Below are 12196 nucleotides of genomic sequence, written 5' to 3' on the forward strand. Positions count from 1 at the left end.
GTGCTTGAGACGACGCATTCACAGAGCGCATTGCGGCAGTGCTTCTCTCCTTCGGCGTCCCGGTAGGTAGGTTCTTCCTCACTCTTGGTTTCGAGATGGTAAGTTTCGATGCGAGTTGGTCTGCGAGATCGTCGGTGGAGGTGGCATTCGCCCCTGCTTTGCGGGGCGCACCACGGATTGAAGAAGGGGCTGCCTTGCGGCTAGTCGTCGCTGCTGCTGGCATTGCGAGAAAAAGATGATGAGAGTGGGTTGAACGCGGGTCGAGAACAATTTCGACGCGACAGTCTCGTGAGCGTGGCGTGAATCACATGATGATTATAACCTGTGGTGCCCACTTGAAATGGGTCAGGTTTTCCGCTGAGCGATTCATCGACATCACGAGAGGTACTACATAGGACACAAAAAAAATCTATTATACACGACTTTCGCAGCGCGCTACAATTCCTCAGTCTCACCGCCATCGCCGTCACCATCGCCATCGCCATCGCCCAGCGTCATCTCATCGAAGTTATCTAATAACTCGTCCAGTTTCACTTCGGGGAAATCAGCTTCCTCTTCCTCCTCCTCCGGGGCACCATCCATCTCAACCTCGGCTTCACCGTGGCCGTCGTCTACGTCCATCGCAGATTGAACCTTTCTCCTCGTCTTGCCACCCGCTAACCCAGATCCTGCCTTTTCGCTCTTCATACCCTCTGTCTTGTATAGGTTGACCATCCCACGCATCTCCGGATCCTCCTCTAGATCGCGCAAGAACAGCTCATAATCCTGCTCCACCTTCTTGGTATCGCGCCCACCCATCCTTCCAACCACGCCACGCCCGCTTCCAGTTTCGCCTTCTTCTCCCGCCTCCATTGCGATACTCCGCAACTTCCAGCTTCTCGTCTTCGTCTTCTTCCGACGGTTTGGATATGCCTTCTTAACCAGGATGATGTCGGGGATGCGGTCCTGTGGCAAGTTGGCGTAATCGTCGGAATTGAAGTTGGCGTGACTGAGATGGAAGCCCATTGCGCTATCGCCTGGTTGAAGGATCGCTCCCAGGTGGGTCCGTGTGTGGAAGATCTGGTTTACAGCGGATGCGCTCTCGTAGTCCATCATTCCGTCATCTTCTTGCATGCCAGTCGATCGGAATGCGCCCGACATAGCTACTTGCGCATCAGCAAGCACTACCTTTCCCCGAGCCAATCCAGAAGCCTCAATATCAAGAACGGTAAATTCGCTAAGCTCCGAAGTAGTGGCAAGCGCTTCGAAGGGCGTCCGCCAATACATTGCCGACGTCACTTCGCATGATTGAAGGGTAGCAGGATCTAGTAGATGTATTGAGTTGCCCACACGCGTGCAGACCGTCAGTGGGTTAATGCTTCCCAAGGATCTCGCAAGCTTTGGTGGAAGAACGACAAGATCGTCTTTACATATGGGGATGATTTCAACTGAATAGGTGTGCTTGAAGGTCGCCGTGTTGGTGTGGGTATCAGAAGAGAGCAAGCGCTCAGATGATTTTGTGCTGATTCGACGATTGTAAGCTCCGGGTTGAGATACAATGCAAGATACTCACCGGATCGGAACCACACTAGCCAGAAACTCTACCATTTTGAGAGCATGATTTCGTTGGCTGTAAAAAAAGTCTAGACCATCTCGGACCTCCTTCACGGAGATCGTATCCTTTTGCGCGCCGTGTTTCAAGATAAGCTGTTCCAGATATAAGAACGTGCGCTTATGCGGCACTTTCTGGCGGACTTGTACAAGAGCCTTCCAGGTATTTTTGGCTGCTAGTTTCGTACAATCAGGGCATTGTCCGTGCTGGACGAGATATTCAATCTCAAAAATTTGTTCTAAGATAGTCGATGTAAGGACCTGTGAAATGATCAGTCATGATGCTTCATCTGACCACCAGTTTGAAATCGCACCTCTTTCTGAATCGTCAGCGATACTCTCAAACGCTTGGAATGCGGCTCCGTCCAGATGAAATGAGCCTCAGTCAATCGAACCTTATTGAGACCCTTCAATTTTTTTAGGCAAATGGCAAGGAGCTCCTGAGATTCGGGTCGTGCAATAGTCCATGCTAGAGGCGGCGAGAGAAAACGTTCACAGTTTCGGCAATATGATACAGATGCTATGATCCGAGAAATTTAGCCTCCCACAACGGATCGGCGTGAGGTAAATCCGCTTACCTTGCTTAGGGATCCCCTCCGTGATATCTACCCTGTATATCTCTCAGGGATGCGCGAGCAGATAATGGCCAGACGTACTCACGTATTGCGCAAGCAATTGACGCACAAGTTCGCCGAGTTGGGTACGATGGGGGTTCCTGAGCAAATTGGCCGTCGAGTGTTGTGTAGATTAGATGTCTTTGCAGTGCGATGGTACGCAAAAGAAGCACTTACCACAGTCAGCGCACAGCACTCGATGCACTGCAGGCGATGGCACAAACTCCATGGCGGTCAGCTTTTTTGAGATAGAATACAGGGGAAAGAATTATCCCGATGATGAGGGGAAGGCTTTGTCGAACTGACGAAGGATTTTACCAAGCTTGAAGTTACTCAGAGATGAGTCAGCATGGCCCCGGTACCGGCGCCACGTGGAAGATGCACCCTCGGAGTCAGTCTGTCCTAACACGGGACGGTAGAAGAGTCAAACTTATGTCCAAATCCTTGATCGGTTTCGAATTGAAATATAATCGAACAAGCGTCTTCATTCGAGCGGCAAAGACAGTTGTAACGTACAACAAGGTAGTGAGTTCAGAAGATGTGTTATGGATACAAGAGTCTTCAATCCTGCGATTCGTGGATTAAGAAAGCCGAGATCTTCTTAGAGAGCGGAGAGAGGAAGGGAGAGAGGAAGGAGACGAGAGCTAACATAAGTTGTGAGGGTATGAGAGGGATGTCTCCATGATACACGTCACATGGGGGGAGCAGAAGATGATCTAGAAATGTCCTGACCTAATGAGTACTGATAGATGTCAACATTTTGTCTATCAACATGAAGCAGTGTTGACGGAACGACAGCTCGTAAAGGGGGGGTTTCAAACGACGGTCTGTCAATGAGTTCCAATATCGAGACACGTCGACGTTTGGTCGCCGGTCCCTTGACCAACGACGCCTCAGAGGTATCATTCAGGAATGAATGGATAGACGAACCTGGGAGTTTACGACGGGAGGACAGTCATCTATGGAATAAAGGGCATTTGCTTTCCCGAAGGCCAAACATAGGAAAACATCGTTACGCCAAATCTCGATGGAGCGTCGAGGATGGCTGGGAGAAAAAGCGAGGGAACGTAGCCCAGCATCCTGCTCCGAGGTGTCGCTAAAATTGAAGCTTCCGATAGCGGTGCCCTCTGAGAAGGAATCCAAATCCTTCAAAAGGGGAGCAGGGGGTCGATCTTCTCCACGATGATGTAGATACCCGGATATGCTGATAAGAGTGATGAAATGACAAGAGGAGGATCATAACATAGCGTCGAATGAGCTTCAATCAAGGATATAGTGACTTCACTCGTGCTTACAGGTAAGGGTTTACAGGAGAGGGCGTAGAAGGGAAATTCCGTTCATTGGTAAATGTGTCGTCGTAAAGGCCTAACGACGACGCGTGAAGCATGCTATACGAGAAGATTGAGGAGTGAATGGACATTGAATGTGTGATACTCACTGTCCAGGCGTAGTGAGCAGACCTTGGAAGGGAGCATCGAACGGAAGCTCATGCAAGGGCTCGAGAAGATAAGAAGAATAAAGTCCATTTGGTTTCATGTCGCACGTTACGGTAGCATAATGGGGGAAGGGGGGGCACATATGAAAGAAGGGTGCTCGAAAAGCAGACGAAAGTGAATATAGGAAGCCGTGACGGTAGTGAACCACAAGCGAAGAGAGTAAGAGGGTCAAGGAGATGTATGAACGCAAACAGAAACGGAGGGGGAAAGGTAGAGGGGGGAGAAATGGGAAGGGGGGGAGGATTGAGAGGGGAAAGCAAGGGGCATACCTTGTTTGCGCGATTTGTGCTGTTTATCAGTGTTGACATAATAGTTATGGCTTGCCTTGAGAAATAAGGTTAACTGCATATGTTAACAACAAGGGGAATTGATATATAGCGGCCCGTAGGGACGTTCAAGAAACAGAGCATACCTCAATTCCGCCTAAAATTCCCCACTTTTGACTTGGCATCTTCAAGACTTGCAGCATGCATTCCCTAGCCCTCCTCTCTCCACTGTCAATGCCATCTCACTGCAGCAAAGTGATGATAGCGGTGGCATCACGGGTTTTGGGTAATTACTTGTGATAGACTGTTAACTAATCAAAGTCTCTGCAAAGAAAGTTACGGGTTATCTACCTCATGATAATCCTTGATTGATGCGGCTCATGACCTCAGATTCTGGTTAAGGTTATACTTGCAAATTCTGCGTCGGTCTGTGCGCTAGAATCATAGGGTCAATAAGCTCTCACCGGCCAGTGCGAGTCCGTATAACGTTTAATGATCAGAAATATGATACAAGTCGATTGGCGTGGTGAGCACAAAACCAAGATGTTGTGAGTCCATATCGTCGTTGTGAAAGAAATCAACTACTACCAATCGGTGCGATGTTTGCCGTTGTTTGTCATCATCCACTCAGATCAACGACGTGTCGCACGACGGGCCAAACTCTTTCGCTCACTACTATTGATTCAAATTTTCGAGTATGCTTAACTTCGAGGACGTCGAGGAACATGACGGTGCGTCTGGGATAATATGAATGTACTTTAATGTCCTAAATTTTATGAAGGCGTGCGGCTTTCGTGGAATGTCTGGCCATCGTCCCGCATCGAAGCCAACCGCACAGTCGTTCCGATATCTGCTTTGTACACGCCCTTGAAGCAGAGGGACGATCTACCACCAGTACTATATGAGCCAGTGACATGCAAACCCCCGTGTCGTGCGGTCTTGAATCCATACTGGTACGTGTCAATTGTCACACACGTAGCTGCTGCAAACGGAATGCAACGAAGATGATGATAATTAGTATCTCACCACCCCTTCTTGATGTAGCCAAATTGACATTCGTGGCAAACTCTGGATCTGCCCATTTTGCTTGCAGCGGAATGCCTTCCCCCCTCACTATAAAGACATATCCAACACCAACCTCCCGGCTGAACTACTTCCAAAATACACCACCATTGAATACACCCTGGCCAGGCCAGCTCAAGTTCCGCCCATCTTCTTATTTGTTGTCGATACTTGTCTGGACCAAGACGATCTCAAGGCTCTCCGCGATGCGATAGTCGTCAGTCTCAGTTTACTTCCGCCCTATGCGCTTGTCGGCCTGATTACATTTGGGACAATGGTATGAGTTCCATTAATTTTCACTTTGCGACCTTTTTCGACAAGCCTTTCAGGCTCAAGTTCACGAGATTGGATACGCTGAATGCAGTAAATCCTACGTGTTTCGTGGAGGGAAGGAGTACACACCGAAGCAAATTCAAGACATGCTTGGGCTAAGTGCTCAGAATCGAGCAGCACCTCGTCCTGGCCAACCTATGCCTCCACAAACATTTGGAGCAGCGCGCTTCTTGATGCCCGTTCAGCAATGCGAATTCCAACTGACGGGTATTCTGGAGTCGCTTACACGGGATCCTTGGCCGGTGGCTAATGACAAACGCGCACTTCGTTGCACTGGTGTAGCCTTGAGCGTCGCTGTCGGGTTGCTGGAGGTTCGTCATTCCTGCGTTATGATTTCTTTCGCTTAACATATTATTCTAGACGACGTTCCCCAGTACTGGTGCTCGTGTGATGCTATTCTCCGGTGGTGCTGCAACAGAGGGACCTGGCTTGGTTGTTGGTCCGGAACTCAAGGAACCCATTCGATCACACCATGACATCGATCGCGATAGCGTCAAACATTTCAAGCGCGCTACTAAGGTCTGTTCTCATTTTGACTCAATCTCAACGATCCTAATCTCCGAACAGTTTTATGAAGGCCTTGCAAAACGCGCCTCTAACAATGGTCATACGGTCGATCTATTCGCCGGGTGCCTTGACCAGGTTGGCTTGCTGGAGATGAAGTCCTTGCCTAATTCAACCAACGGTGTGATGGTCCTGTCTGATTCTTTCGCGACCTCGATCTTCAAGCAGAGTTTCCTGCGGGTCTTTGCTAAGGATGATCAAGGCAACCTCCAGATGGGCTTTAATGCAACCTTCGATGTCCAGGTGTCTATTGCGAGGAAATTTTATTTGTTTTGTACCCATCGCTCACATACTTTCACAGACTACGAAAGAACTGAAGGTCTCCGGTCTGATTGGACATGCTATCTCCGCGGCGAAGAAGTCGGCATGTGTTGGCGAGACAGAGATAGGCATTGGCCAGACATCGGCCTGGAGAATTAACTCCATCACTCCACGCACATCTGAAGCCGTTTACTTCGAGGTTGTGACTCCTGCTGGACAGCCTCTGCAACCAGGCTCTCGGGGTCTCATTCAATTCGTCACTCACTATCAGCACTCTTCTGGTCAGATGCGACTCCGAGTTACGACCATCGCACGTAACTTCGCAGAAGCTGGCTCCCCAAGCATTGCTGCATCGTTTGACCAGGAGGCCGCCGCCGTCTTGATGGCGCGCATCGCCGTATTCAAGGCGGAGATTGACGACTCTCCAGACGTTCTTCGCTGGCTCGACCGCATGCTCATTCGTCTTTGCCAGAAGTTTGCGGATTACAGGAAGGAAGACCCTACAAGCTTCCGGCTGACAGACAACTTCAGCATATACCCGCAGTTCATGTTCCATCTGCGGCGAAGTCAGTTTTTACAAGTATTTAATAACAGTCCAGATGAGACTGCATTCTACAGGCAAGTGGCAATTTTGTATCCCTGATTGTCATCTTTCTGATTACCCTCACATCTAAAGGCATATTCTCAATGAAGAGGACGTCAACAACTCGCTTATCATGATTCAGCCTACACTTATGTCTTATGGACTCGATGCCCCACCTCAACCTGTTCTTTTAGACAGCGTTTCTATCAAACCAGATGTCGTCCTATTACTCGACACGTTCTTCCACATTCTTATCTTCCACGGAGAGACTGTTGCTCAGTGGCGAAAGGCTGGCTACCAAGATCAAGAAGGCTATGAAAACTTGAAGGAGCTCCTCGAGACACCTGTCAGCGATGCCCAGGTTCGTGCTCATTGCTGGCGTGTTCAGTGACATCATCGGGCTGAGTTCATAGTATTTTTCGTTCAGGACCTTCTGGCAGATCGACAGCCTATTCCTCGGTATATTGTCTGCGATCAGGGCGGTTCCCAAGCACGTTTCCTCCTGTCAAAGCTCAACCCATCCACCACACATATGTCAGCAACGATGTATGGATCCGGGCCAGCTGCAGGCGCAGGGCAGGCTATCTTCACAGATGATGTTAGTTTGCAAGTCTTTATGGAACATCTCAAACGTTTGGTACGCTACACTCTTTCTACCTCCTAGATCTTATGATTGATCTTTCTCGGCACAGGCGGTGGGCGCGCAGACGAATTGATGTGTCTAGAATAGTCGTTGTGTGTATCCCATACGTATTTGCCATGTGTTTCTTTGGACTCTCTCATATTATCGTGATGCTGAAGCGCTGATGAGGTTCTTGGTTGAGGGGGATGATCCCTCGCCGGTCAAGCCGTGTCTATACGTTCGACCCGACCGACGTCTCATGACCCCTCTAGAGAACTTGAACCTTCAATCGTGTGAATGGTCTCTGGGACCTTTTGCGCTTAGACTGCTTTTCATTTCCCAGCGCTCCAGTGCTCATTGATCGACAACTCTATCCGTGAACATCTGAGAGGAGATCGGAACTGCAACGGAATTATTCAAGGTGGGCGATCATACGTTCCTGGCGGCACTTGTTACCGAGGAGATCTCAAGACCTCAGAGGGGATAGATTGTCAGTCTGCTATTCTGATACGTCTAAGACTCATGTCCAGATTGATTGATGTCACCATCTTAACGACTATGCCATTCACTCCATTAGCAGATTGGCTGGATTCAATTGAGAGCCTGGGAGGTGGCGTCCGCGCTTCAACAAAGTGCCGTCGCCCTTTGAGGCGCGCAAAGTGTCTCTATAAAGGCCTACAGAGAAAGGTCTGTTTGCGACACCCCACATCACTTCCCAATCATTTCAAAAACCACATGTCTATCGCTATTCGCGACCGGACTATCATTAGTGAGCAGACTGAATAATTACTCTTTGGATATGCATTGTTGACGTTGACCGACGATTCCGTAGGCCGTCACATTGCCCCAGCTGTCCAGAGTTTGCAAAATGCGGGTACTTTGATAGACAGTGCAGCGAGAGAGAGTACGCTATATCTTGCCGTCTTACATTATCTTAAGTTTATCATTTGGCAGAGAAACCAAGCAAAACCAAAGACTTCGCACGGAAGGTCCTCCATGGTACTAATCAAATCATGCCCGTTGTTGAAGGAGTCGCCGAGCTCCATCCCGTGGCGAAGGTGAGCATCGTGTTGTCCAGACATGAATCCTCGCTCATTTGTCTGGTGTAGGCAGTGGTAATGGTCTTCAAGGCTGTTTTCGCATCTTCCCATGGTTTGTCGCTGATTTACGGCCCAAAAAAGTCTATCACCAAATTAGAGACAGATAAAATGGAGAACGATGACCGGATTGCAGTGGTCCATTTTTCAATGATCAGTTCTTCCTCGTCTCATCTGCCACCTTCGCTTGTCAAATAACACTTTTGCCATAGGCCATGACCCTTTTCACCTTGCAACATTTGAGCAAACTCTCGTTCATGCCCGAGGACCTTGAACTTGCGCTGGGCGAAGCCTTCGGCAAACTTGAAAAATAATCAATAGTTTTAGTAACCAAAACCATGCATTTCTTTCTTGTTGCAGATCACTGATGCCTGCGGCGACCACAGGGAATTTTTCCAGGTGCGTATGTTGTGCGCCTTAACCTCCCTCGGGCATCTCAAATTATGCCTTCAGCGTCTACTACGCCCACAAGCAAAGCACATGTAAGTTCTAAACAATCCGCGTGAAGGTCCTAAACTAATTATTTGATAAGTCCGCGTCGTGCGCTCTGGGGAGTTCAAGGAGAAATTGACCGGTTTCATGCAAGATTTTACCTAGATCAGAAGACACTTCCTCGAAATCGTGCATATATAATCTGCGAACAGCATCGATTCCATGAATATCAATATTCAACGGATTATCGAAACTCTAGGCAGAGACGGTGCTAGGGAAGCTGCGGCTACCCGTGTGGTTGAGAGCAGAGGTGGCTTCGAGGCGCTATACATGAAGATCTCAGCGAGATGCTGGGGAGTAACAAGTATGTCATTGTACATTCCACGGCCTCAGCAGTGTTGTGAATGAATAATTCTCAGATCCAATTTCGAAAAGAAAATACATGGCGCTACCTTTCAGATCAAGGAGGCAGTGGAAAGCTCAAAGGATGCTATTCTGCGCCAGGTGAGCGGTATATACTCTTGCCGTCTGGATTCTTGGCCAACAAAACGACCTCAGCTGAATGAAGGACCACATGAAGCCCTCGACGACGAAGATATCAAAGTTATTTGGAGCGGTAAGCTACATTCCGCACCTTTGTCGTCGCGATTCTGAATTTCTTTAGAATCGGTGCGCATCTCATTCCGCAAAGCAATCAGAACTTCAGGCCTATATCCATTCAACAGAAATGGAGAAACAGCGTCAAGTGGCATGTATTTATTGATGGTAATATATTTCCAAGCTTCGCTATACTTGCGCTCACATGTTGTGGTTCATAGCGATACATGACCGATTCTCTCAAAAGTTTGGAGAGCACCTTCGCGAGAACGAGGACTATTACCAAGATCAGTGGATGCTTATGGTCCTGTCAAAGGTCGTGTGTATATCAATTTCATTCAGCTCTAGTTAATTGAAATCCACCAACACTTTCCAACAATACATAGTCCACTATGCACTGGGAGAAGCCATTGACGAGGATGGCAGTGGTTTTGTATCCGTACACGAAATGAACCATTTTTTGAATCGACGGCCAATAGAAGATTTCAGTGTTCCTGAATGGCTCGCTTTGTGGGTTAACATACTGTTGTTCTTCCAAGACTCATTCAGTGCCGATTGCCGCTGGTACAGCTGGGCCCAGGGTCGGTCCGAGACGAACGAAATGTAAGGGCTATTCCCATCATATCTGTCAGGATGTTCTCATATAACTGGCTGAATCCTTTAGATACCGTGACCGCATACAAGACCTTCTCGCCGAAACTCAGGCCAACGCGGAATCAGTCCAACAAGAGAATGAAGAAGGAACTGTCGAGTTACTGAATTTCGTGTCAGAATTCGTCAATGCCATCGTTATTGGTCAACCTTGAGTAGAACTCGTGGGTCACATGAACTTTTGGATCATTGTGCTTTTCACTCATCCATACCTTCTGAAAAAGTCCATTATGCCGTTGGTATTTCTATGGCTTGGACGCGTGCATATCCTGGTAAATCGTGCACGAGAGGAAGATTTGGGAGATGACGACTCCGATGCTCTATCAACTGTTGTATCCATGGTCACTATGGACCTACAACGATAGGGTTACCGAGTTGATTCGAGTGTGGCGACAACAGCGCATGAATGTGTCCGCTCAGATTCGATGCTTCTGTGGTGGTATCTTCAACTCTTGGTACGAGGTAACGCGTACATGTGCCTTGAGTAATAATGAATTTTCTGACATACATTTTCGCAGTCACAAAATCTTAACAACATTTATCGGCGGCTCCTCACTGCAATCAATGAAGGTGACGAAGATCGAGATTACGTCGAGGATGACGACGACGACAGCAGCAACGATGAAGGCGCCGAAAGGCAACAGAAACTTATCGTAAAAGAGAGTAAACCTGACCGACAGCCAAAGCTCAAGGGTGATGTCGACAGAAAAGTTCGCTTTTGATTATCAGAACCGATGAAGTGACCCACTGACGGTCCTGTCACGTCCAGATGCAACAATTATGGCAGCGCATGAACGGCCTTGATGATCGACTCGGTAATATCGAGAACCTGCTGAAGGCTCTCGTTACGGCGAAGAATATTGGACCACTCAGTTCTAGTACTAGTACGGTTCAACCCATCTCGAGACAGGTAGCACAGAACGATGCTCCTGTTGACTGCGAGCCACCCACATCAAGCCGTGGGAGCAACGACCAGGATACCGACAAAGACAATGAAGCAGTCAGAGGAGAGTATTTTGGGGTGAGCTATGGACAGGGAAATGAGCGGTATGAACGGTAATAATATGACTACCAACAGGAGACCAGAGAATATTACGGCGATGAGTGAACTGTCCGTTTTCATGTATGATAGATTCGGAGTCAAGGCTTGATATATTGATGACCTGATTGTATGCGCGACATCCTGTCAAGCCTTGAGTATTACAAATCACATTTTGTTCGTCTCTACGTCTTTGCTCATTCTCATCACGACCTTTGCATTGAAGCCCTTGTGGATGGCCCAGTATGCGGTGGGAGTCGAAGCCTGCGAAGGATGCTCAGGACTTGCCTCTTCCGATTGACCAGTTCGCCGTTGGCCAGATCAGAGATGGAGAAATTTTCTACATCCACGTCTACCCTCTCAGCCCGCTTAGCGGTGCGTATGCTATGTCTTTGAAATCTTCTTTCTAAGATGCATTTTAGTCGCCCTCATCGTGGTTGCGATCCTCGTCATCGTCATCTTCATCAGTTTTTATCTTTTCCCAGTCGTCTCCAACAGGCTTTTTGGTTGGAGTGGGTATCCCTCAGGACATCAAACCATAAGCTGGTCAACTCGGTTTCGCAATCGACGTGTTAAGATAATCCCAAGTAATTCTCAAACAACTACCGCCCCGTCTGCTCAGCCTCAGTCCGGAATGGGAATATCCCCTAGCCTTGCTCACCTCGACGCACTATCTTCATCCACAGAACCACCCACACTTTCTATATCTATAATGGCTCCTGGAAACCTTCTTCGACCTCCTTCGAGGGATGCTGGCGGCGACTTCTGTCGAATATCTGCATCTTCTCTTATTGTCATTCCTGCCAGTTCTGAAGGGCGCGGAACGAGATCTCGTAGTTCCCCTCGCAAGCAAGCGGCTTCCAATGGCGATGTTGAGGCTCAGCACATCTCGATCTTCTCTAGCTAGGATTTGGTCAATCGTCTTTGAGCTGGAGGTCCATCGTGCATAGGAACACTTGGTCTTGTTGACCAATTGGTTGGTTCATTGA

The 12196-nt window shown here is 48.4% G+C and overlaps 7 protein-coding genes across 7 annotated transcripts; 5 read left to right on the forward strand and 2 right to left on the reverse strand.

Moving 5' to 3' along the window:
* Positions 1 to 435: 435 nt before the first annotated feature.
* On the reverse strand, positions 436 to 2433 carry HETIRDRAFT_325127 (uncharacterized protein; the record flags this gene model as incomplete). Its single annotated transcript, XM_009551525.1, has 6 exons — positions 436 to 1501; positions 1553 to 1851; positions 1905 to 2110; positions 2169 to 2200; positions 2251 to 2305; positions 2382 to 2433. 6 exons carry the CDS (start codon positions 2431 to 2433, stop codon positions 436 to 438), a joined length of 1710 nt encoding a protein of 569 aa, XP_009549820.1.
* Positions 2434 to 2659: 226 nt separating this feature from the next.
* On the reverse strand, positions 2660 to 3912 carry HETIRDRAFT_148662 (uncharacterized protein). The gene is made up of 4 exons (XM_009551526.1): positions 3643 to 3912; positions 3500 to 3592; positions 3135 to 3408; positions 2660 to 3081 (listed from the first exon to the last, which is right to left on the reverse strand). The coding sequence occupies exons 1-4, from the start codon at positions 3780 to 3782 to the stop codon at positions 2896 to 2898; spliced, it is 693 nt and encodes a 230-aa protein (XP_009549821.1). The 5' UTR covers positions 3783 to 3912; the 3' UTR covers positions 2660 to 2895.
* Positions 3913 to 4628: 716 nt separating this feature from the next.
* Positions 4629 to 7550, forward strand: HETIRDRAFT_435796 (uncharacterized protein). Its single transcript, XM_009551527.1, has 10 exons — positions 4629 to 4697; positions 4748 to 4919; positions 5011 to 5305; positions 5358 to 5672; positions 5722 to 5880; positions 5929 to 6168; positions 6227 to 6804; positions 6863 to 7130; positions 7197 to 7406; positions 7462 to 7550. The coding sequence occupies exons 1-10, from the start codon at positions 4664 to 4666 to the stop codon at positions 7483 to 7485; spliced, it is 2295 nt and encodes a 764-aa protein (XP_009549822.1). The 5' UTR covers positions 4629 to 4663; the 3' UTR covers positions 7486 to 7550.
* A 363-nt stretch (positions 7551 to 7913) lies between these two features.
* On the forward strand, positions 7914 to 9985 carry HETIRDRAFT_387835 (uncharacterized protein; the record flags this gene model as incomplete). The annotated part of the gene is made up of 10 exons (XM_009551528.1): positions 7914 to 8160; positions 8224 to 8295; positions 8346 to 8449; positions 8501 to 8626; positions 8701 to 8970; positions 9021 to 9284; positions 9340 to 9424; positions 9479 to 9536; positions 9585 to 9685; positions 9739 to 9985. The coding sequence occupies 5 exons, from the start codon at positions 7914 to 7916 to the stop codon at positions 8800 to 8802; spliced, it is 651 nt and encodes a 216-aa protein (XP_009549823.1). The 3' UTR covers positions 8803 to 8970; positions 9021 to 9284; positions 9340 to 9424; positions 9479 to 9536; positions 9585 to 9685; positions 9739 to 9985.
* Positions 8732 to 9985, forward strand: cep6 (cellulose expressed protein 6). Its single transcript, XM_009551529.1, has 6 exons — positions 8732 to 8970; positions 9021 to 9284; positions 9340 to 9424; positions 9479 to 9536; positions 9585 to 9685; positions 9739 to 9985. Exons 2-6 carry the CDS (start codon positions 9268 to 9270, stop codon positions 9871 to 9873), a joined length of 396 nt encoding a protein of 131 aa, XP_009549824.1. The 5' UTR covers positions 8732 to 8970; positions 9021 to 9267; the 3' UTR covers positions 9874 to 9985.
* Positions 9986 to 10398: 413 nt separating this feature from the next.
* Positions 10399 to 11276, forward strand: HETIRDRAFT_107454 (uncharacterized protein; the record flags this gene model as incomplete). Its single annotated transcript, XM_009551530.1, has 5 exons — positions 10399 to 10509; positions 10568 to 10630; positions 10687 to 10878; positions 10938 to 11189; positions 11247 to 11276. The coding sequence occupies 5 exons, from the start codon at positions 10399 to 10401 to the stop codon at positions 11274 to 11276; spliced, it is 648 nt and encodes a 215-aa protein (XP_009549825.1).
* A 176-nt stretch (positions 11277 to 11452) lies between these two features.
* HETIRDRAFT_107455 (uncharacterized protein) lies at positions 11453 to 12114 on the forward strand (the record flags this gene model as incomplete). Its single annotated transcript, XM_009551531.1, has 2 exons — positions 11453 to 11582; positions 11630 to 12114. 2 exons carry the CDS (start codon positions 11453 to 11455, stop codon positions 12112 to 12114), a joined length of 615 nt encoding a protein of 204 aa, XP_009549826.1.
* Positions 12115 to 12196: the final 82 nt, after the last annotated feature.

The sequence above is a fragment of the Heterobasidion irregulare genome (assembly GCF_000320585.1).
Source record: "Heterobasidion irregulare TC 32-1 unplaced genomic scaffold scaffold_09, whole genome shotgun sequence".
NCBI classification, from domain to species: domain Eukaryota; kingdom Fungi; phylum Basidiomycota; class Agaricomycetes; order Russulales; family Bondarzewiaceae; genus Heterobasidion; species Heterobasidion irregulare.